Source organism: Aquarana catesbeiana, linkage group LG11, assembly GCF_042186555.1.
Source record: "Aquarana catesbeiana isolate 2022-GZ linkage group LG11, ASM4218655v1, whole genome shotgun sequence".
NCBI lineage: Eukaryota > Metazoa > Chordata > Amphibia > Anura > Ranidae > Aquarana > Aquarana catesbeiana.
In genome coordinates this window covers 39,435,078-39,457,380 of record NC_133334.1, presented here as the reverse complement: position 1 = coordinate 39,457,380, position 22,303 = coordinate 39,435,078, and the positions used below count along the sequence as shown (strand labels likewise).

General features: G+C 42.4%; 1 protein-coding gene across 2 annotated transcripts in view; it reads left to right on the top strand.

Annotated features, from left to right (window-relative positions):
* Window positions 1–22,303, top strand: part of PRR5L (proline rich 5 like) — a 115,316-nt gene that overhangs the window by 56,082 nt on the left and 36,931 nt on the right. For both annotated transcript variants that reach the window (XM_073604188.1, XM_073604189.1), the window contains exons 2-6: window positions 4,581–4,840; window positions 7,868–7,948; window positions 14,931–14,979; window positions 17,750–17,807; window positions 22,193–22,284. In XM_073604188.1, coding sequence (XP_073460289.1) covers window positions 4,671–4,840; window positions 7,868–7,948; window positions 14,931–14,979; window positions 17,750–17,807; window positions 22,193–22,284 — 450 coding nt within the window. In that variant the 5' untranslated portion in view covers window positions 4,581–4,670. The remainder of the gene's footprint in view (window positions 1–4,580; window positions 4,841–7,867; window positions 7,949–14,930; window positions 14,980–17,749; window positions 17,808–22,192; window positions 22,285–22,303) is intronic.

The following is a 22,303-nucleotide window of genomic DNA, read 5'->3' as shown; positions in this document are numbered from 1 at the left end:
GGGAGTGTGTGGCATCTTCCACCTCAGAGATGCGGTCTTCTGCCGTTGTAAGCCTGCCTCTGATCTTGTCCAGGTCGTGTCTGATCAGATTGCATTCAGAGGCGAAGTAGTCAATGCGCCCCATGAGTTCTGTTTTGGAGGCTGCGATCGCCTCCAGGATCGGGCCTGTGATTGCCGCTGTATCCACCTCCAACTCGGGAGGTATAGATGTTGGTAAGAGCTCTGGTGCACCATGAGCATGGCCCGAGCCTGATTCCTGCTCCATCCTCACGCTCTGCTGTTTGGCGCGTTGTGAGGACGACACAGAAGCCAAGATGGCGAGGGTGGGGCCAGCGTCTCCTCCACGCTGGGAACAGAGCTGCCTCTGATCCTTTGGCGGCGGACGGCTCTCCTTGGGTTTTTTTGCAAACGAGGATGGCATTTTTGTGTGCTCTGTAGTCTCCCTCACCTAGTTCCAGGCAGCTTACTGGGTAAGATTCGGTTTGAAGGGCTCCAAACGGGGTATTTGGCAGGAGTATAGACAGAGCTCAGAAGAGACACGTCTTGTCCCGACCACGCCCTTTGCTTTAATGGTTCTTCTGGGGTAAAAGCATTGAGAAAGGTCGGTCAAGGGCAGTGGGAGTAAAAAATGCCCCAACCTCATTGGGAATAAACACTGCCTTAGGCTTGGTGGTCACTGGGAGATTTAAAAAAAAAAACCCATAGCACCTGTAGCCAGTAGGGGGAACAGTGCCCCATCGTTATTGTTTGTTGGAGGAATAGTGCCCCATCATTGGGGCTGATTTGAGGAATCGTGCCCCATCGTTGTTGGTTGGAGGAATAGCGCCCCATTGTTGGTTGGAGGAATAGCGCCCCATTGTTGGTTGGAGGAATAGCGCCCCATTGTTGGTTGGAGGGATAGCGCCCCATTGTTGGTTGGAGGAATAGCGCCCCATTGTTGGTTGGAGGAATAGCGCCCTATTGTTGGTTGGAGGAATAGTGCCCCATTGTTGGTTGGAGGAATAGCGCCCCATCGTTGGTGTTTTTTGGAGGCATTGTGCCCCATCGTTGGTGTCGGTTAGAGGAATAGTGCCTCCTCATTATTGAGTGTGAGAAATAGGGCTCCCAGAGCCAGATGAAAGCTAAAAAAGGGCCACATCTGGCCCATGGGCCGCAGTTTGGAGATGACTGGTCTAGCGCAATTGTGCTCATAAAAAATATTGTTAAAGCACAATATTTTCTGAATAATTTCAATACAAAATTGTCATTTCATTGGCGTTTACCTTTTGCCTAGCAGAAAATTTACAGCACATTACACAACATGTTGCAAATCCCATAATACTGTACAGCAGTGGCCGTCCCTTCCATGTGACTATCTCTTTTCTAACCTCCCACCTCTTAAATCCCTTTCTATTGTTATAAACTGAAAACTTCCAGATTGCAGGTCTGTACCAGTTAATAATTGACATGTATAAAAGCTAATCAATAACTCCAAATTCTTTGCAATACAGTAATGATGTCCATCTATACAGTTTTTTTTTTTATTGCTATTCTGGTGACTTCTGAAGGTATGTCTTATCTAGCAGCACAGATGAGAAATACCACTTGTTACAATATGGAGAGGGAGCAGTTTGCAAGCTTCAATTTCATCTTGATAAGTTTCGCAAACTCTACAAATAGTCTTGGCACGCATATCTCTCATTACATCTTTAAAAACTGTTAGTTTCGGTGATTCAGCTATAACCGAAAATAAGGATGCACATATATAAAACAAAGCAAATCGCCACATTGCAAAAGTTAAGGGAATATTGTTTTCTATGTACTGCAGATATCTCAACCAAGCTCCTGCAGTCCTAAAGGTGCCTATAGACCCAGGGCCAAGCCTGTAGGCACACAACTTTTTTGGCACAGGAGAGGACTTGGCTGGAGGCCAAGGGGACATTGTTCCAATGGGCCAGTACGAAGATATGTTGGGCTGGTGGCCCTTAGTGGAGATGTTTCACACTTCAGACAACTGCAGTCAGTGACACAAGCTAGACCAGCCTTTCTCAACCTTTTCAACACACAGCAACCCTTGAAGTACTGTAACTTTCTGGTATCATGGAACTGCTGCTAAAAATTACTATAACTCACGATACATTAGTTTGATGGTCAGTGGGAAGAATGCTCTTTACACTTGTCATTGGAAAGAACCACACTCCTTACAGATAGTTAAAAAGGTCATTGGTGTCATTGGGAACCTATCTGAGAGGCAGAAATTGCTCATTGATCAAGGAACCCCTAGCAACCTCTGGAGGAACCCTAGCATTCCATGGAACACAGTTTGAGAAACCCTGTGCTGGATGTTATTGAGCTACATTGTCTGGGAGAGGGAAGTCGTCCAGCACCAACTTCCTATACACCTTTGGCTTGTCATGAGACCGCATGCTGAGAGCTGAAAAGGAATTTGATTCTGGAAGATATGAAAGGTATGTTACAATAAAGCATCCAGCACACTAGTCTACTGAAAAAAGGGGGGAAATAGCTGCTCACCATAAAAGCAAATGTTGGGTTTATTGAAACAAACCAATGCACAATCAAGTCCACCTGGAGCAAGCAACCCTAACACGTTTCACTCATAAAGAGCCTAATCACAGAATCGTTTCTTCGGTTTGTTTTAATAAACCGAACCATGGGTTTTATGGTAAGCAGCTATTTCCCCTTTTTTTGGATGGACTAGTGTGCTGGATGTGAAGTTTTTCACCCTGGGGAGCCTGCTTCTGACACCAGGAGAGAGGAGAGGAGGGTGCAGCCTCTAGCAGCACAATAGAATAAACAATGTCCATTGGAACTCTTACCTTTTACTATGACCACCAATTTAATGCAACACCATGGTGCACGTTCTTTAGCCCACAGAAATGTGTTCCTACCATGAAGGGTTGTCATTGGCTCCTAAGTTCCCAGTCCCCCATTTTTTTTTGGCCTTCAAAAAACACTGTGTGGACTCAATTATAGTGAGGGTAAATCTGGTACCGGTGCTGTTATAATTTTAATTCTTCACCTGCTATTCTGATTGGCCAATATTCCTCCTATCACTCACAGCACAAGCCCTGATAAAGGGGGAGTGTGAGCTCCTGAAATATTTTGGGCTTTACCTACTGATCTTTCATCAAATTTATTAAATCTAACTGTTATGGAGCTCTCATCTTCTTCTATTTCTTCTCTTTCTTCTTACAGCTTTGGGGATCCTATAGGGATAACCTGTATGTTAGAGAGCTGCCTCCTAAGACCAGAGATCGCTCAAAATTATATTTACTTCTGGGTCCAGCACTCCCACCAACAACGATTTTAACATAGACCTTAGATGACAATCTTCCATTCTGGCCCCAATGTCTTATGGGGCATCCACAGACACTATTGCCCAGGGATCATTGTGAAACAGGATCAGGCTTTTTTTTAATGTGTGATCACTATAGTTTATCTCCTAGTAAAATGGCAGAAAGGTATCTGCAGTGCTTTTTCCCCGCTATGCTCCATAGACGGAATACAAACATGAGTGGCTCATAAAAATATATCTAAAACCAAAACCTGATTTTTTTTTTTTTTAGTTTACACAGCTCGTCTCAACGATTTTGCTTAAAAAAAAAAAAAAAAAAGACTTGGTTACAAAGCTCAGTAGCTAAAGCACAGTTGCCAGACAAAGCTAAATGTTTTAAAGCAGTGAGGCAGACCCATCCATCATCATTTCTCATTTTCTGCCTGCTCTGTAAAGAGCTTCATTTAGAGACAGACAGTCTGAAAGCAGAACTGTTGCTGCTTTGTTCTCTGTTTGGACAGCCCATAATGATGTTCTGTGAATTGCAGGTCATGGGTGCACTTTATAGAAGTGTTTATTTGCAGATAAATTTTAATGTGAACCATAAAACGCAAAAAAACAAAGAATATGGGATAACAAAATGATTCTCGTTTCCCTTTCAAGCTTTGTTCACAGAAAATAAGAAGTTAGTCTGTGTCCTCTAACTAGTTCCTCCATGGAGAGATTCCTCTGAACGAGGATTACAATATTTGTGGTATGAACAGGCGTGACACAGCTCTGTTGTTTGCCAGTAAACTGATAACATTGTGTATTGTGGGTAAGGGGAAGTATTGAATGCTGTAATGTTTTTTTTAATTCATTTTTATTTTATTATCCCATTAAATAACTCAGTGTCACCTATACCTGGAGTACACACCTTGGGGAGTGTACTCTTGTTGTCAGCAGTTTAGACATTAATAGCTGTGTGTTGAGTTATTTTGAGGGGACAGCAAATGTACACTGTTATACAAGCTGTACACTCACTACTTTACATTGTAGCAAAGTGTCATTTCTTCAGTGTCACATGAAAAGATATAATAAAATATTTGTGAGGGGTGTACTAACTTTTGTGAGTTCCTATATGTGTGTGTGTGTGTGTGTGTGTGTGTGTATATATATATATATATATATATATATATATATATATATATATATATATATATATATATATATATATATATTATATATATTTTTTTTATATAACTTTTATTCCTATAAAACATTTTTTGTAATAATGATATACTAATAATGCTCGTTATACCCACAGCTGTTTTGGAAGCGTCCTTCCCGCTGCTGCTTTATCAGGCCACCCTCGGCAGGATCAGCTACGCCTGTTTTTCTTCACCCTGTTGCCCGCATGACCGGGAGTCAAACCCTTCTGCCGTACTTTGCGGTGCAGCTCAACAAGATGGGCTCATTCCGGCGTCCCAGGCCGCGGTTCATGAGCTCCCCGGCTCTCAGCGACTTGTCACGGTTCTACGCCAACCGCCAGGTCCTGCAGCTCAACTCCAGCGTCCTTTGGAACAGGTGCAGTATTTCAGACATGTAGATTTCATCTAGGAAAAAATAACTATAGTTCTAGTTGAACCTAGTGATTTTCAGCAATATTAAAAATGTTTGTTCAAAATTTAGGAAGGAACAAAAAAAAAAATACCTGGTCTTTAAAATTGATATTTTATAATGTATTTTGTAACATAATTTATGCACAGTGTGGAATAGCAAAGGGATCAGCAGATTTCATGAGACGTCTACTTTTTTAAATGATTATTTTGGATGTGCATTCACACCTAAGCATTTTGTAGTACAAACTTGAAACTCCAAAATCCCAGCGTTCTCAGTTGTACCTATGCACACCTGAGGGTAGTGTCACTTCAAGTTTGTAGCTCAAAAAAAAGTACTCGAGTCTTTTACGCTATGAGCTTCAAATGGTTTTGGCTCCAATAAATTTCAATGGGAGTGTTTTTTTTTTTTTTTTTTTTTTTGTAGTAGTGATTAGCATTTCATTGGGTAGAAAAAAAGCCTGAGACACCAGCAAAAAAAAACTATACAATGAAGTCTGTACAGGGCTGATGGAGGTGCTTTTATTTTTTTTTTAATACTTTATTTCTATCACAAGGGAGGAAACCAGCCTCTGTGTCTGTGGTCTCCAATTTGTGGCCCTGGGGCCAGATGTGACCCTTCGCTTGCCTTTATCTGACCCTTGGGGCATTATTCCACCAACTGACACCAGTGATGGGGCACCATACCCCCTACTGGGATACAGTAGCAGCCCGTTAATAGGGGGTGCACGGGCGCAGCCTTCCCCCACCCCCATAGTTAGTCACAAAAAAATAAAATAAAAAAAAGGCCCTTAAAAAAAAATGTCCTTTAAGTGCACTGTGTTCACGCGCCGAACACAATGCACTATGGGAAGCGTGAAGTCAATGCAATCACGTGATTGCAGACGAGACTCTTCATTTGCCTGTTTTTTTGCTGCCTTGTGGTGCAATGTAAGGGGCCTGAACACTCCATTCATGTTGATGTTTTTTTTTTTGATTGGCACTGGTGGGCGGTGCTTTCCCTTGGAGCATCACTTCCGGTTTCTCTGTCCCAGTGAGAAACCAGAAGTGACGCCTCCACTCCATGGATAGAACACATGGCCCGAGCGGTGCCTATTTGCAGAAGAATATTATGGTAATGTTGGGCCTAGCAATATCTACAGTCAACAGATACAGGATCTATGTCTGAGTGTCTAAGTCTACAGTATTTTCTGCAGTCCTAACTCTAAATTTTGACTTCCTCCACGGTGGAAGCACAGTATAATGAATAGGCAGAGGTGAGCCTGGAGTGTAATTCGGTTGGTTGTAGGCTGGTCGGTAAGTTGAGCTTTCTTTGTTTTTGTTTTGCATGTGTCGCCCTTCCATGTGCTCCATGCCTCAAAGCCAGTTAAAGGTGGGGGTAGTGGCCGTTTGTTTGTACTGTTGAAACACTGGTGAGGGGATTCACTGGACATGTGCAAGCAATAATTCCGTTTTTTATGTTCCCCTCAGATCTTGTAGTGCACAGACTATTTACCTTTAGTGAATCAACCCCAAAGTGTTCTTAATTGAGACGAGTGCACACTATAGAGGGATATGCTTTGTTCATATTTTTGTCTGAGGTTTAGAACCACTTTAACCACTTCCCGCCTGCCCACCGTCAAATGACGGAGGGACGGAGCAGCTCTCGTTCTGGGTGGACGTCATATGACGGCGCCCAGAATGGCTGCTCTTGCACAGCACAGTGTTCGCGGCTGTGCCGTGTTGCTAGGACATGGCGTGACCCCGATCTCTGTAAAGAGACGATCGCGCGACTCTTAGGCCTCATGCACACGAGACGCTGTTAAACTCGTGTTCAGAGGCAGTTGGACACTTTTTTCAACTGCCCCTGAACCCATTCAATGTTATCCTATGTGTACATGTACACAGTCTCGTTTTTTGGTGTTTTTAGGCAGTTGCGTTTTAACCTCGTTTTTCCAGAAGCAAAAAAATGGGTTCAGACACAAAAGTTTTCCATGTTTCAGACGCCAAACGCAGCTAAACGCCAGTTTCCGTCACATGTAAATGCGGAAATGCCGGTGATCGGCTCTTATCGCCTCACACTGACAGAGTGTGTGCCGAGGAGAGCCAATCGGTGGCATCTCCTCGCAGGGAAAATCCGGACCTGTAATCAGGGCACTGAACTGATTAGAGTAAAGCCCCCAGTGACACCCATCAGTGACACCAATCAGTGCCCATTAGTGATGCCAGTCACTGCTGCCTACCAGTGCCTCCCATCAGTGCCCCCCTTCCAGTGCCGCCTATCCGTGCCCCCTTCCAGTGCCGCCTATCAATGCCCCCTTCCAGTGCCGCATATTAGTGCCACCTAATCAGTGCCCCATGAGTGTCGCCTCATCAGTGGCCATAAGTGCCCACCAGTGCAGCCTCATCATCAATGAAGGAGAAAAATTACTTATTTACAAAATTTACTGACAGAAACTAAGAAAATCGTTTTTGTTTTTTTTTTGTTTTTTGTTTTCTTTCTCCAAATTTTCGGTAGAATAAAAAAAACCCAGCAGTGACTAAAATACCACCAAAAGAAAGCTCTATTTGTGTGGGGAAAATGATTAAAAATTTATTCGGGTACAGTGTTGCATGACCGTGCAATTGTTGTTCAAAGTGCGACAGCGCTGAAGGCTGAAAAATGGCCTGGGCAGGAAGGGGGTGAAAGTGCCCGGTAGGCAAGTGGTTAACTGCAGAAGAGACATACTATGTGTCATCTGCAATTAAGAAGCTGCCTGTTCTCAGTTTTTAACACAGGGAAATAGTTCTACTTTAGTCAACATGCCAGCCAGACAGCGATCATTTCCAGAAGCTGAGCTCAAAAATAGACTTTTTCTTTTTTTTTTTTTTTTTTTTTTTATTGCAAGTTTTCTTTAAACTACCTGCACATGTTGCAGTCCGATGAAACAATCCTATTATAGAATGTTGGTATTATTGCTGTGCTGTTGGGGGGACAGATGTGACACACTAATTTACTCGTGGTTTCCTTTCTCAGTGTGCAGAACGCCGTCATCAACGTGTTCAAAGGAGGGGGCCTGCAAGCCAACGAACTCTACACCCTGAACGAGAACGTCAGGTACGCTATGGTGGGGCGCAGCTGGGGAATGCGGCTGCCGGTTCACACAGAGACGCCAGGTTTTGTTCTCACACATGTGTGACTCTCACTTTCCTGCTAACTGCTCATTCTGGGACCCATAAGGGCCACACCTTGGTCACATGACTGACAGAAAATCAGAATGCAACTGGGGGGGGGGGGGGGGGGATGAGTTCAATGGAAAGTTACAGGGGATGGAAGAAGACAGAACCGTGTGAAACTCTGCCGTATCAGAGATTAACCTTTAAACATTGGTGTGTGCAGCCTATTGCATTAGGGTGTGTACCCCAGAACACAAACACACGGACAGTGTCAGTACAGCAGAGGACGGTGTCAGTACCACAGAGATTGGTGGCAGTAGACAAAGTCAGTCGTTTTTTTATTTTTTACCATAATTTTTTTTTTTTTTTTTTACAATTTTTTTTTTTCAGTTTTTTTTGGGAGCCCCATTGGGGGGCTTTGGCTATCAAGGGTCTAAACAGACCTCTGATGTCTCACTTTTTTTTTTTTCCAAATAACATTTTATTGTAGTATTTGTATTACAAGAGTACATAATATGTAGAGAACGACAAAATAAAAGAGGGAAGGAAGAAGGAGAGAAGGGGAGCATGTAATAAAAGACCTGTATATAACAGTTCCCTACATCCTTCCCCGGAACACTGTTCAAAACTGTGCAGGTCGTTCATACATTCAAGGCATAGAGAAAAAAAGAAGAGGGGGAAGAGGATGAAGGAAGAGAAAGGGGGGGCGGTTGTTATAGTAACTTGTTTACTTGTTCATGGTGGATCCTCTCGAAGATGCCACAGCTCACAAACTTTATTATGCGTTTCCAGCCCATCCTGTATTCTGGCCATCATCTTCTCCATCAGCTCCACATCTTTGATCCTGGCGTATAGGGCTTCAGGAGTGGGGGGAGAAGTTTTTTCCATTGTAGGGCAATTAGACAGCGTGCTGCCGTGAGAATGTGGCGCGTTAATTTTTTATATGGAGTAGGGATCTTAAGTTGTAAAACTCCTAGAAAAAAAAGACTTGGGGATCATGGGGATCTGAACTTCTAAAAGACCAGTCAACAACTGATGGACCGCAGCCCAGTAAGGAGCTATCAATGGGCAGCTCCAATATATATGGAGGAGTGTTCCTCTTTCTTTTTGACAGCGCCAGCAGCGATCGGAGCTAGAGGGGTATATGGCGTGAAGGGTATCCGGGGTCATATACCAGTACAGGAGGATTTTATAAGTATTTTCCTTGTATAGGGTACAAAGGGGAGCTTCTTGCCGCCTGGGTCCATATCGTCTGCCATTGTTCCATGGGAAGTTCCTCGCCGAGGGCTTTTTCCCATTTGATCATGTAAGCATGTTTACCTTTAGTTTCTATTGGGTGGGCATTTATTATTTTGTAAATGTCAGAGATTAGGCCCTTCTGGGCTGTGCCCCCCAGGATTAGGTTTTCAAGATGTCTCACTTTTGAGACAGAGAAAGGGACTGAGAACAGAGCTTCACCAGTCCCTTTCTCTGCAGCCTCAGCTGCACTGGACAGTAAATGAATAGGGAGTGCTCTGTGCTGAGCGGCTTCATGTTCATTCACAAACCGAAACATAGTAAACATAGTTTACTATTTTTCAGTTAAGATAAGTCAGTTAAGTCCAGATATGTATATTTTATACATGTTTACATTGATCCAGTAACTATGTCTATACCACACCTGGCTGATGCCCATGGAAGCTGGAAATCACAGTTACTCCAGTGATCTCCACTTGGTTACAGGTACTGTGCCGAGCGGCTGCCTTGCTGCACTGTGAACACCGAAGCTCGTCCACTCGGCATGGGCGCCTTTCAGAGAAGGCTTTGCATTTTCTGAATGAATGCAAAGCATTCTCTAATTGGACAAAGTGAAATTAGAGAGAGTGACATCACTACCCCGCCTCTCCATCTTGTCCAATCAGAGCATGATTTGCATTCATTTAGAAAATGCAAAGCATTCTTTGAATGGTGCCCATGCCGAGTGGGTGAGCATTTGTGTTCACAATGCAGCATGGCAGTTGTTTTTTTACTCGATCTAGAGGAGATCGCTATAGTAGTGGTAGTGCCAGGACAAGGTCATCCAGCTCCCAGGGCAAAGATGCCAAACTGCGCCCCATTTTATGCGAGTCTAGGGGATACTACCCCCCCCCCCCAGGAGTTATCCGCTTGTCAGTAGGAGGATTTTTATTAAAAGTGATGTCATTGCAAGGACCGAGGCTGTGGCAGAGAGGAGATAAAGAGCACAGCCTCCTCACTGGTCCCAGCACTTGGCTGACAGGGGTAGTGATGCCGCTGTCACTACTCCTGTCGGGCGTATTGTCAGAATGGTGGCACCCCCATCCCTGCAGTGTACAACTGAGCCCAGGGCAGCCGCTCCTCCTGCCCACCCCTTGTCCCGGCCCTGAGTAGTGGTGTCTTCATCAGTGATTTCTAGTTTCTAGAGGGATCCCACAGGTATGCTATATGCATAGTTACAATGGTCCAAGCTGAATCAACGTAACTATGTATAAAATATCCATACTTGGAATGATTTAATGTATTCTTGAAAAAATTGAATGAAATGTATATGGGTGGGGGGGACACATTTTTGCTCTTTACACATAGGGAGATTTACTAAAACTGAAGCGTGCAAAATCTGGTGCAGCTCTGCACAGAAACCAATCGGGTTCCAGGTTTTATTGTGAAAGCTTAATTGAACAAACAGAAGTTAGAAGCTGATTGGTGCCATGCACAGCTGCACCAGATTCTGAGGGCTGATGTTTTAGTAAATCCTCCAGTCTCTGCATTCTGGTTATGCCTGGCAGATCCTCATATCATATCATACAAGTCTACCAGACGGGGTCTATTTGAGGCCCACTTTTGAACTTGCCAGACTGGTAGGCCCATTTTTGAACTTGCCAGACTGGTAGGCCCACTTTATGGATTGCCAGAAGACATCACCAAGTATTACGAGATTAAAAGAATAATAAATATTCATTAGTGTCCCTTTAAACAGACATGGACCTTTGCACTACAGATTAGTTCAGGTTATGCAATCTGGCAATAATTGTGCAAACGGTAAAACTTAAGAATTGGTTGCTTTACTTCATGCCACATGGCCAAGAATGATTTTCATCACCAGACAAAATGTGAAGGAAGAGCCCCAAGCATAATGCTCCCATCACTGTGACTTAGACTCTAAGTCTTAGAGCAAACTTGTCAGCTAAAGAATCCTTCTTCAAACCACAACACATGTCGGCGTTGGTGCTGTTTTAATGGCTTAGAACATTTCTCTTAAAGCCTAAATACACTTTTTTAAATTTAAATATAAGTTGTAAAAAATGAAAAGCAAGCCCCCCGATGAAGTATAATTTACCTTCTGTCCAGCGCTGTCTCCCAGACTCCATGCTGAGGTCCAGAGACAGACCTCTTTTTGGATTGAGTGACACCCAGCATTGTTCAGCCCATACCTAGTGAGCCCAGGGCGTCAAGAATCTGACCCATAGGGGTGCATTATCAACCCGCCCTGGGCTTACTGGACGATGCTGCATTGGCACCACATGACATTGACACATGTGAATGCTCTGTGCGGCTGTGCGACGCACTGTAATACATAGTACAGTACATGTAGAGGCATGGTGAGAGTCCAATATGAGAATGGGCTGCCGTAACGCAATGCAACTCAACCCACAACTCAACACATATGTTGTATGGGCCAGATTCCCTATGGAGACCCATGACACTCACTTAGCCTTCTGCGCTCACTGCCAGAAAACATAAACCTCACTGAAAAGATAATGAAATGCAGTCAGAGTTGAGATTTTTTTTTTTTAAAAGCAAAATATTTTTTATTGAATTTTTAGTAACCCAGGGAAGCAGTCATGTGAGTATGAGCCACCAGCACTGTTCAAAAAAATGATATATCTTTAATTTAAAATGCCTGATTATGTGTATATATAATTTTAACAGCAGACCAATGATTTCAAATAATGAAAATTTATTTAGACACTCCTTACGCCTCACTTGCTTGAGTCCACATTTACTGCACATTCGCCACCCTGCAAATAAAAGCTTTAGCTCTCTGCACTCCTTGTCAGAAAAATACAAACCTCGCTGAAAGTATAAAGGTAAAATGTGGTCAGAGTTGAGTTTTTTTTTTTTTTTTTTTTTTTAGCAATAGATTTTTATTGGTTTTTCAAAGTAAAAGACAGAGAAGTGGGCACATGAGTATGGGGCCACGAGCACCACTCAACAAAAATTGTACATATTTTTTCAAAGTAAATATAATAAAAAATAGGCCTGTACGCGCACTGCTGAAATGGTCCAGGTTGAGGTTTTTTTTTTTTTTTTTTTTAAGCAATAGATTTCTATTGAATTTTCAAGTAACAGACAGAGAAGTGGGCACATAAGTATGGGCCACCGACACCACTCAAAAAATCCAAGAGATTTTTTTTTTTTTATTATTAAAAAATCTTTTTACCAGCATACCAAAGAACTCAAATAATAATTTCTTTATATAAAAGGTATTACAGAAAATGTAGATGTTTACTTTATCAGATCAGCATATTCCTTGAAAGTGTCAATAGCACTCTGAAGGGTACAAGTACCGATATCGTTTATTTACGCAGCTAGTAGTGTTCACTTTCAGCTATACTTGTAATACTGAAAGCATTTCACCTTCTGCTCAAGTGGCTTTATAAGTTCTAGGAGCCACTTGGATGAGTGGTGAAACATCTTCACCGAGGATGAACAAGACTGACCTTTTTTCTCTTTGCTGAAATTTCATCAAAATTTTCTCCAAATTTTGCCATTTTGGCTGTATGCATTGGAGTCAATGGAGAAGGCAGAATTAAGGTCCTCCTTTAGTGGTTTTTAAAGGTGCATTTTATTTGTTTATTTATTTTTTTTTAAATTTGACTTTATTGTTACGGAAAGGAAAAAAGTTTAAAATAATTCAAGTGAAAGCCTATTTGTTTTTTTTCCCTTTTTTTTGTTGTTATTTTATGTTCTTTCACAGAAAGCCAATAAGCCCCGGTTTACACAGGGGCGACTTGTCAAGTCACGTTCCGTTCTGTACTATGGAACCGTTCTAATAGGAACGACTCAAGTCGCTCCGACTTAGAAAAAGGTTCCTGTACTACTTTTGGACGACTTCAGGGCAACTTGCATTGACTTCTATACAGTCATGTGCGGGTCGCCTTAAAGAGTTGCGCTGCAAGTCGGGCTGCCCCTGTGTGAACCGGGGCTTAGGGTTTAAAAAAAAAAACAGCACACACATATTTTTGTTTGATTTTTTTCCCCCCTGTATATTATTTAGTAAAAAAGGACAATAAAATGCATCCCAAAAAAATTTTACAAAAATAAATAAAATACATTGCAAAACAACAATGCTACGTTTCTGTAAACACATCTAAGCAAATTTTGCTTAAAGAGGAACTGCAGTCTGTCACATAATTTGTAATAACATCTTTGGCATTCTGAAGTTTCCCTCCAACCACTTTGCATATTCTTTTATATATACTGTGATTCTGTATTTGCCAAATATGCTGCAGAAATCTCCCTCCACTGAGTCTGGCTGCAACTATTTTAACTGTGGGCAGCTGAAGCTGCTGCCTGTTTACTTCTTGGATTTACACAGACACACAGAGGCACTCCTCCAGCTCTGCAGCCCTGCAGCTCTCATTGGCCCTCTTATGACTCATCCCCCCTTCCTTCCTTCCTGGCAAACTCTCATAAGAGTGAGAGAGAGAGAGCTGTGCATGATGTCATAAGCCTAGGCCTTTTACCAGACAAGAAACAGGAAGTGGGCTATATAATGTATTTACTGGCAAAAAAAAAAAGTTTTACTATCCAAAGTTAAACAACAAAGGCAGAAGATTTAATAGATGAAAAGTTGAAAAAATGACTGAATGTCCACTTTAAAGAGGAGCTCCAGCCCCCAAATACTATAGCTGCTGACTTTTAGTATTAGGGCACTTACATGTCCAGGGATCCTGCGGTGTCCTCAACCAAGCCGATTCTTGGATCGGCTCTGCGGTGTTGGCACCGCCATCTTGGGTAAGGGAAACCGGCAGTGAAGCCTTGCAGTTTCACAGCCAGTTTCCCACTGTGCATGTGCGAATCGCACTGTGCTTTCTCAATGGGCAGGGGGCGGCAAGGTCTGAACTTCTGGCTAAGTGCGCCGTGGCAAACTCAGCAAGAAGTGAGAGCGGGTACCTGTCAAAACCAGGTACCCGCTCCCCCCCACAAGGTGCCAAATGTGTCACCGGGGGGGGGGAGACAAGCGGAGCTTCCCCTTTTGGGTGTACTGAACTCTAGGCAGATAGTAAAGACACAAATGAATGCAGCTCCGTAAATCATTATTACGTAATTAAATATATATTTTAAATAGGTGCAGTATTTGATTCTGACCTGATATCGGACTCTCACAGTCCCTATACAGCAGGGCTGGAGTATAAGAGGAAGAAGCAGAGCAAGGAGCAAATTAGCGATAAGCTGATAGGAGAGAGTGGAGTGATAAAGAAACAAAGCTCATCACTGTGCTGTTTCTCCTTTCACTGTCCAGTCACAGGCAGGGGGCTCGTCCGGGATGACTTGGGCTCAAAGGAAGCAGGTTGAATGATGCTAGCCCACAGACTGAGGACATCTAGTGGCAGAAAAAATTACTTTGAGGAAAATATCTGGATTGAAGCTAAATATTGCCACGAAAAACTGTTTTTCCTTTTATTTTCTAAGGGCTTTTCATTTTCATCTTATTGTTTTTGCCTGTACTTTCATGGAAATCTAAATTTGTAGCGGACTTAATTTCTCAAAAATCACTTCGCTCATCCCTAGCTTTCAACATTACACACCGAGTGCAGTAGATTGTGACTCACTGCTTCCAGCTGTACCATGACCAGATCAATGTGAACCTTCACAGATATGTATTCATGCACTTCTTTTTACTTTGAATTCTTTTTTTGCAGACAGTTGCTGAAAAGCGAGCTGGGCTCATTTATCACCGATTACTTTCAGGTAAGCAATGCAACTGCTTAGAGTAACTAAAATTTCGAGTGGAGACCTGCCGGGTTTTCACCTAGTAATTTTACAGCGGCCTCGATCCCTCAGCCTACGGTTTAGTGATTATGAATCAGACGGCGTTAACTGTAACAAGGCTCTCATTTGTGGTCGCCGCTCTCTGCATTTTGGTTTTGTTTTTACTGTACGTGTCTCTTCCAAGGCTGCATTCTGTCCCTTGTGCATTTCATAACTTGTACAGCATGCTGTAAATAATGATGCTCGGTCAGCGGTTTGCTTTTGTTTTTTTCTTTGTTGTTTTGGAAGCATTGTTTGCTACTTTTTATACGTTTCTTTTGGGGATGCTTATATACGTGTTTGTTAACAAGTCTAGATGCAGTTATGGTTTGAACCAACTGCTGTCCTGAGCCACGTTCTAAAATTTTCACGCACGTTGAAATCAACGTTTGCTAGAAAGTTACTTAGAGCCCCAAACATATTTTTTTTTTCTGAAAGCAGAGTCCCTGGAGAATAAAATGGTGGCTGTTGCAATTTTTTTTATATCACAAGATAAATAGAAACCAAACATGTTGAGATTTAAAATCGCATATGCCTGTGAAATTTTGACAAACCACAGTACCCAAAATTGTCCAGAGGGGATGCTTTAAAAGCCTGTACAGGTTACTGGTTTAGAGTTTAATTATGAATTATGGCCCTAGAATTATTACTTTCACTCCGACATTCGCAGAGAGACCTCCATATATGGTGCAATCACTGTTTACATATGCATGCGGGACCTACATGTACGTTTTGCATTTGTGAGTGAGCGGGGGGGGGGGCGGGATGCTTATTCATTCTATTTTTGATTTAAATGTGTTTTTTTTTTTTTTTTATATAACCTTAATGCTATCACAAGGGGGCTAAGAAGCCCCCTTGTCACAGCTTTGGGCAGTGACAGGTCCTCCTTTATGGAGACATCAGGGGGTTTATGAGCACCCAATGTTTCCCCTGTCCTCCAAAGCAGCTAACCAAGCATTGATTGGCTATAACAGCCAGGGAATGACAGCTCTGAAACTGGAAGTGATGTCACTTCCGGGTTCATTAGATGCAGAGGAGATCAGGGAACAGATGGTATTTCCTCTGTGTGAAGCCATTCTGCGTGTTTACCACTGTCCTGGGTTCCTCAGAAAAAAGGGAGAACCCAGGAACCACCGCAGGCATTGGCAAGAGGAGGGCAGTCCTTCTCAGCACTGTAAAAGTGATCGGACGGCTATAAAGCTGCCTGGATCACTTTTACAAAACAGTTGATTGGCAGCCATGTTTTTTTTTTTTTTTTTTTTGACCCTGACATTTCTCTAGGAGTCTCAGCTGTGCCTTATCATAGGATGGACCCATTGACACTTGGCCGTTGAGGCAATGCGCACGGAAATGCAACACACCTGCTCTATGTGTGGCGCTATTCATTGTGAATAGCACCCCAACGTATTGTGCAGTACAGCCCAACACACACCGCAGACTCACAATGCATATACCATGTGTTATGATGAGCTGCATTTTTAAAGAATTATGTAAGCTGATCTACAGCACACCTCCCATTATCCTACGCCACATCTGATGGAGCAATATCAATGGAAATCAATCCTTGGTTCTTTTGAAAATAAGTAGCCTAATGTTTTTTGGTCCAATAGGTGGTGTGTCAAGTGTATCAAGGCAACATTGTTGCATAATGGATAGTTAATGTTTTCAGCATTGTTTAAATTGTAAATATGTTGTAATAAAATCTGCTTAATTTTACTGTGTTGTCATTGTGATGCCTATAAAGTCAATCATCCAAATTTCCTTAATTGTCTAAAGAGTTATGTACACCTTTTCATTTGTTGTAGTGTGTTGATAGCCCATTCAGCATTCAGCCCCCCCCAGCACACAGCGGGTGATTGAGAGCCTCAGCTGTGCATATTTCCCTTTGAGACTGTGTAGAGGGAGGTGACGTCACCTCTTAGCCCTTTTTTTTTTTTTTTTTTTTTTTTTTTTTTTTTTAGCATATTTGCTAGAAAGTTATTTAGAATCCGCAATTTTTTTTTCTTAAAAGCAGTGTACCTGGAGAATAAAAAAATTGGTGTTATATCACAAGATAAATAGAAACCAAACATGTTGGGATTTAAAATTGCATATGCCCGTGAAATGTCAACAAACCACAGTACCCGAAATTGTCCAGAGGGGAGACTGTGTAGAGGGGGTGGTGTCCATTCCCTCCACTCAGGTCTCAGCCTACACTCAGTTCCTTGCTCTATGCTGTGCAGTGTGTGATGTCCCCTCTCAGCCCCCTGCCTTCTGAATCTCATAAATTCTAGAAGAGAGATAGCTGCAGATAAACTGGTACAACTTGTAGGGGGATTTGCTTATCTATGTTTATCACCTGAGGCCAGTCACTTCACTAGGTATATGGAAGAGCTTATAACAGCTTTAAACATTTGTAAGGCCAACTCTTTCAGTGCTTGATGCAGAAGTAGAGTAGCTGGTGCCCATGCCCATCTAGGCTCGAAAACCCTCTTCTGGTACAAAAATAGTGATGGCCAATGCAATGTGTCCTAGTGAAGTTCAACTCTAATACAGCAATAATGTGTACTTAGCCCTCATTCCCAGTACGCACGGTTGGACCAGTGGTTGGCGGCACCTAGCAGGTATTAGACATGCCTACCAAGTGCTCCCTTTTTGAAGCTTATCCTTGGTAAATAATTGTACTGTATACACTGGGCATGTTATGAATGACAAACTGTTGTATCTGCAGAATCAGCTGCTCTCAAAGGGTCTGGCCTTCATGGAGGAGAAAATCAAGCTGTATGAAGGTGAGCCACAACAAAAGCATGCTGAGCTTTGTGCATTATGGAAAAGTAGGATGCAAGGGCTGTACCGAAAGTAATGCAAAAGTGGGCATCACTTACATAGGTAATTTAATTTTCACAGGTTGGTAGAGCAACACTTCCTCTATGGTAACTCTTCTTCTTTCATTGCAGTTAAATAATGGATTCCAGTCAGAAGCAACATGCCGTCATTGAGTTCTTGATGAAGGAGGAGTACCGGCGAACCAACATCCATAGGAGGCTACACAATGTTTACGGAGATGGCACCATAGACGAGCGATGTCTTGCCATTGGTGACTCTTGTGAATGGTGTCATCTGCATAAACATTCTGTAGCTTTTGTCGGACAGCCTGCACTCCTTCTTCATCAAAAACTCAATGACGGCATGTTGCTTCTGCTTGGAATCATTTATTTTTTTGAATGACCTACAGCAGTGATAGCGAACCTTGGCATCCCAGATGTTTTGGAACTACATTTCCCACTGCAGTGTAGATGAGCATCATGGGAAATGTAGTTCCAAAACATCTGGTGTGCCAAGGTTCACCATCACTGACCTACAGTATGTAAAGTTAATAATAAAATTATGCCCACTTTTACATTACTATCATTACAGCCCTCGTCTATCAAGAAAACATGCTATTACTACATATAAAGCCTTTAACAAGTTATCACCTCTGTATATGTCTTATTTAGTCTCCAGACATGCCGGACACCCAATAAGGGTCAGATTTAGACCTTGGGGGGGCCTGGGGCACTTCAGGTTTGGGAGGTCCCTCATACACGGAGTTGGTTTACGTTTGTCGCACATTTTTAAAATGCACACAACACCATTTTGAGGTCATGCATGCACACATGCATGCAGTCATAGGCCACCTTGCTTAAAGCAGAGTTCCACCCAAAAGTGGAACTTCTGCTTTAAGGCCTCCTCCCCACCCCCTTCTATGCCACATTTGGCATGTAATTTTTTTTTTTTTTTTGGGGGGGGGGGGTACCTAGTTTTGACAGGTACCCAGCTCCCACTTCCACTCGGGCCGCAGTTCTTCTCTCCCCCTCCCCCCCTGCAATCTTCTGGGACATGTCCCTCCCGGCCTTTGAGGAGGCACAGCACGACTGCCGGGTGCCCACACTTGTGATGCCGGCGCCGGAGAGAACCAAGGGTTCAGGCAGTCGCATCGCTGGACCGTGGGACAGGTGAGTGTGTGTTTATTAAGTCAGCAGCTACACTTTTTGTAGATGCTGACTTTTAATGAACACAAAAATGAGTGGAACTCCTCTTTAAGAGCATAAGTGCTCTATGTATGGTTCGCTTGGGCTGCTGAAATTAATTTTTAAAAATTGATACAATGCACTAGTCAAGAGTAAAAACATTTAGGCCCCTTTCACACGTGTACAACCTGAAAGTAGTGTGACTTTGCCGCGACTTGAAGCAATGCCTGTGTTATCTTGAGGTCTATGGACCTCAAGTCACGTCAAAGTCGGAACAAAGTAGTGCAGGGAGTACTTTGAAGTCGCTGCAACTTGAAATCACACAGATATTAACGGTACTCATTGGAAATCATGGGGTAGGACTTGTCATATGACTTTGCAGTCCCAAGTCGCACAAGTGTGAAAGAGGTCTTACAGATGATGGCTGGCAAAATGTTACTTTGCAAAATACATTTAATAAAAGTAATATTTTTTTTTTATTTTTTTTTTATTATTTTCATATATATATATATATATATAAATTTTTTTTTGTATAGGGGGCCTGTGGCCGTTTGCCCCCTTATAAATCCAGCACTGCACCCAAACTGGGCTCCATTTACTGACTTCTACTTTCTTTGGTCATTATTTCTTCAGCCCCCCCCCCCCAGGGCTTCTCTCATGTTGGTCGCCTTCCCAGGAACTCCCTTCCACTGGCCATCGGGCACTCATAGCCATACCAAGTCTTTAAAGGCTTTTCAGAAAGGCAAATGGCCTGAATTCACAAAGTAGGGCATATTATATTGCAGTGAATGTGATTTTCACTTGTGGAGAACCATTCGCTGTAATCTAAACCAAATGCACCAGACTCATCTGCAGTGAAAGCTTAGTGGATTTTAGATTATCTGCTTTATATACATGTATACGTCCTACCGTCTTTCCAATGATCTGACGTTACCACTATACATTTATGCAAAACCCAACTGCCAAAGCCAAATCTCACCAAACTTTTGTTTATCCATAGTAAATCGTAACCTATATACTGGTTCTTATTCTTATTATTAGTGTTTTGTGTTTTTTTTTTTTTTTTTTTTTTTTTTTTGTGTCATAATATTGTATCTGTCAAACCTAGGTTGGGTTAACCCCTATGCATTTCTTTGATGCATGTGCTGTTGAAATCAATGGAAATTAATCAAAACGCTTTTCAATGCAAGTGCCAAGATGCTCATCAGCGCATTGCTGATGTGATGTACGTTATGATGCATTGGCATTCAAAAGAAAGTGCAAGTAGATTGTTGTGGAGAGGGCAGTTCACTATACAGCTGACTTCCCTTTCACTAATACCAAAGATTATCAATGCTGTTTTTTTTTTTTTTATATGCTTACTTCAGTCTAAAATGGCAATATCCAGGATGATTAGAGTTGAAAGTTCCATTGTAGCAGGGGACATTCTAGGGCAAGGGGTGGGCAACCTTAAAGAGGTGGAGACCTACCTGAACAACATGGGAGAAGTCAAAGATCACCGGGCACAGTGTTGCCTCCTCCCACCCGATTTAATCCTCTAATTTCCATACTACCATGTTGCAGTCACAGGTTTAAAACAGGTGAAGATGGAGTGCAGGTGGTTTTCCTCCGCATGGGACAGGAGGCAGCACTACAGAGGAGGCATTGGCTTATGTGGCTCTTGCTCCCTACTACAGCTCCAACTTTACAAGTAGTCCCTCTACATTGCACTCTATTTGATGCTCTGGAATGGCAGGTCAGCAAGTCCAGACTGCGATCTACCAGTCACCTGTCCACGATCTACTGGTAGATCACGATCTACAGGTCGCTGCCCTCCATTCTAAGGTGTGTATGTGCATGTATGTGTATATATAATATAATATGTGTGTGTGTGTGTGTGTGTGTGTGTGTGTGTATATGTATATATATGTATATATATATATATATATATATATATATATATATATATATATATATATATATATATATATATATATATATATATATTAGATAGATAGGGTGGGAACCCAATGTGCTGCTGAAGGACATTTGTTATCTGTGTTACTATTCTGCTGCTGGAGGAACCTCACCGCTTTCATCAGGCTTTTTTTGCGCCAGCTTCATAATTAATCCACCTGGGCCTTACAAGCCATACTTTCTGGGGGGTCTCTGTTTTGGGATCTTGGCTCTCATTGCCCCATAGGCATTACCCTATACTGTAGACCATCTTTTAGATCTTTCCACATTTTTGGGAACTTACTCTATTTTGGATTTTGGCTGATTCTCATTGGTGTCCCTTTTTCACGCCTGACTTCCTGTTGTTCTTCAGCATCTTCCTGTCGATTAAACTTTGTAAACTTTTGTTGTTTGTTTTTTATACCTGGGGTTCCTAATCTACAGAATACATCCACTAACTCTCCTGATGAAGATCCATTAATTATCGAAATGGTTCGAGCTACAGTGTGATATAATTCTTTGTATGATGTGTCTATGCAACCCATATAACCTTTAATTGTATATTTTATGTAAATCTGTTGCATTGATGGTGCTACCCACTATATATATACCCTAAAACAGGGGTCCCAAACTTTCTAAGCAAGGAGCAAATTTACTGTCTTTCAGGATTTAGGAGGGCCAGTCTGTGGTCAGTGTGAGTAGAAAATGTCCGAACATCAGTGCCCCGTCATTGGTTGTCATGGAAGAAATCGTACCCATTCTTGGTATCAGTGGGAAGAATAGTGCCCTATTAATGGTCTCAGTAGGGGGAATGGTGCCCCAGGAGCCATATAATGGCAAGAAAAGGGTCACATCTGGCCCCTGGGTTGCAGTTTGGAGACCACTGCCCTAGAAAGTCTCCTAGAAAGCAATTCATAGGCACAGTGACCATGGAACAAGAGGGCAGGGTCCGTGCCCATGAAAGTAGCAGCAATTTGGCATGTAAAAATAAAAATTAAAGCTTACCATTAAAAGCGGCAACATGGAGCAACCTTCCAACTTCCTAACCCAAGGGGAGTCCCAGATGCTCGAACACCGCTTAAAAAATAAAAGGTGCGTTTTCAGAGCATTTGCAGCATTAAATGTGTAACGCCAGTGGAGACAAGACTCTAATCAGATAGAAATTTTAAATTCCAGTACAAGTAAAGGTCTTTTAATCTTAACAAAGTCCCTTATATATTGCTTTCTAGGTGAAAACCGTGTCATGATTTTAGCAGAATTATGGGACCACTTCTTCATGGAAATCCTGCCAACGCTGCAAGCAATATTTTATCCTGTTCAGGTATTGTTCAAACATTTCC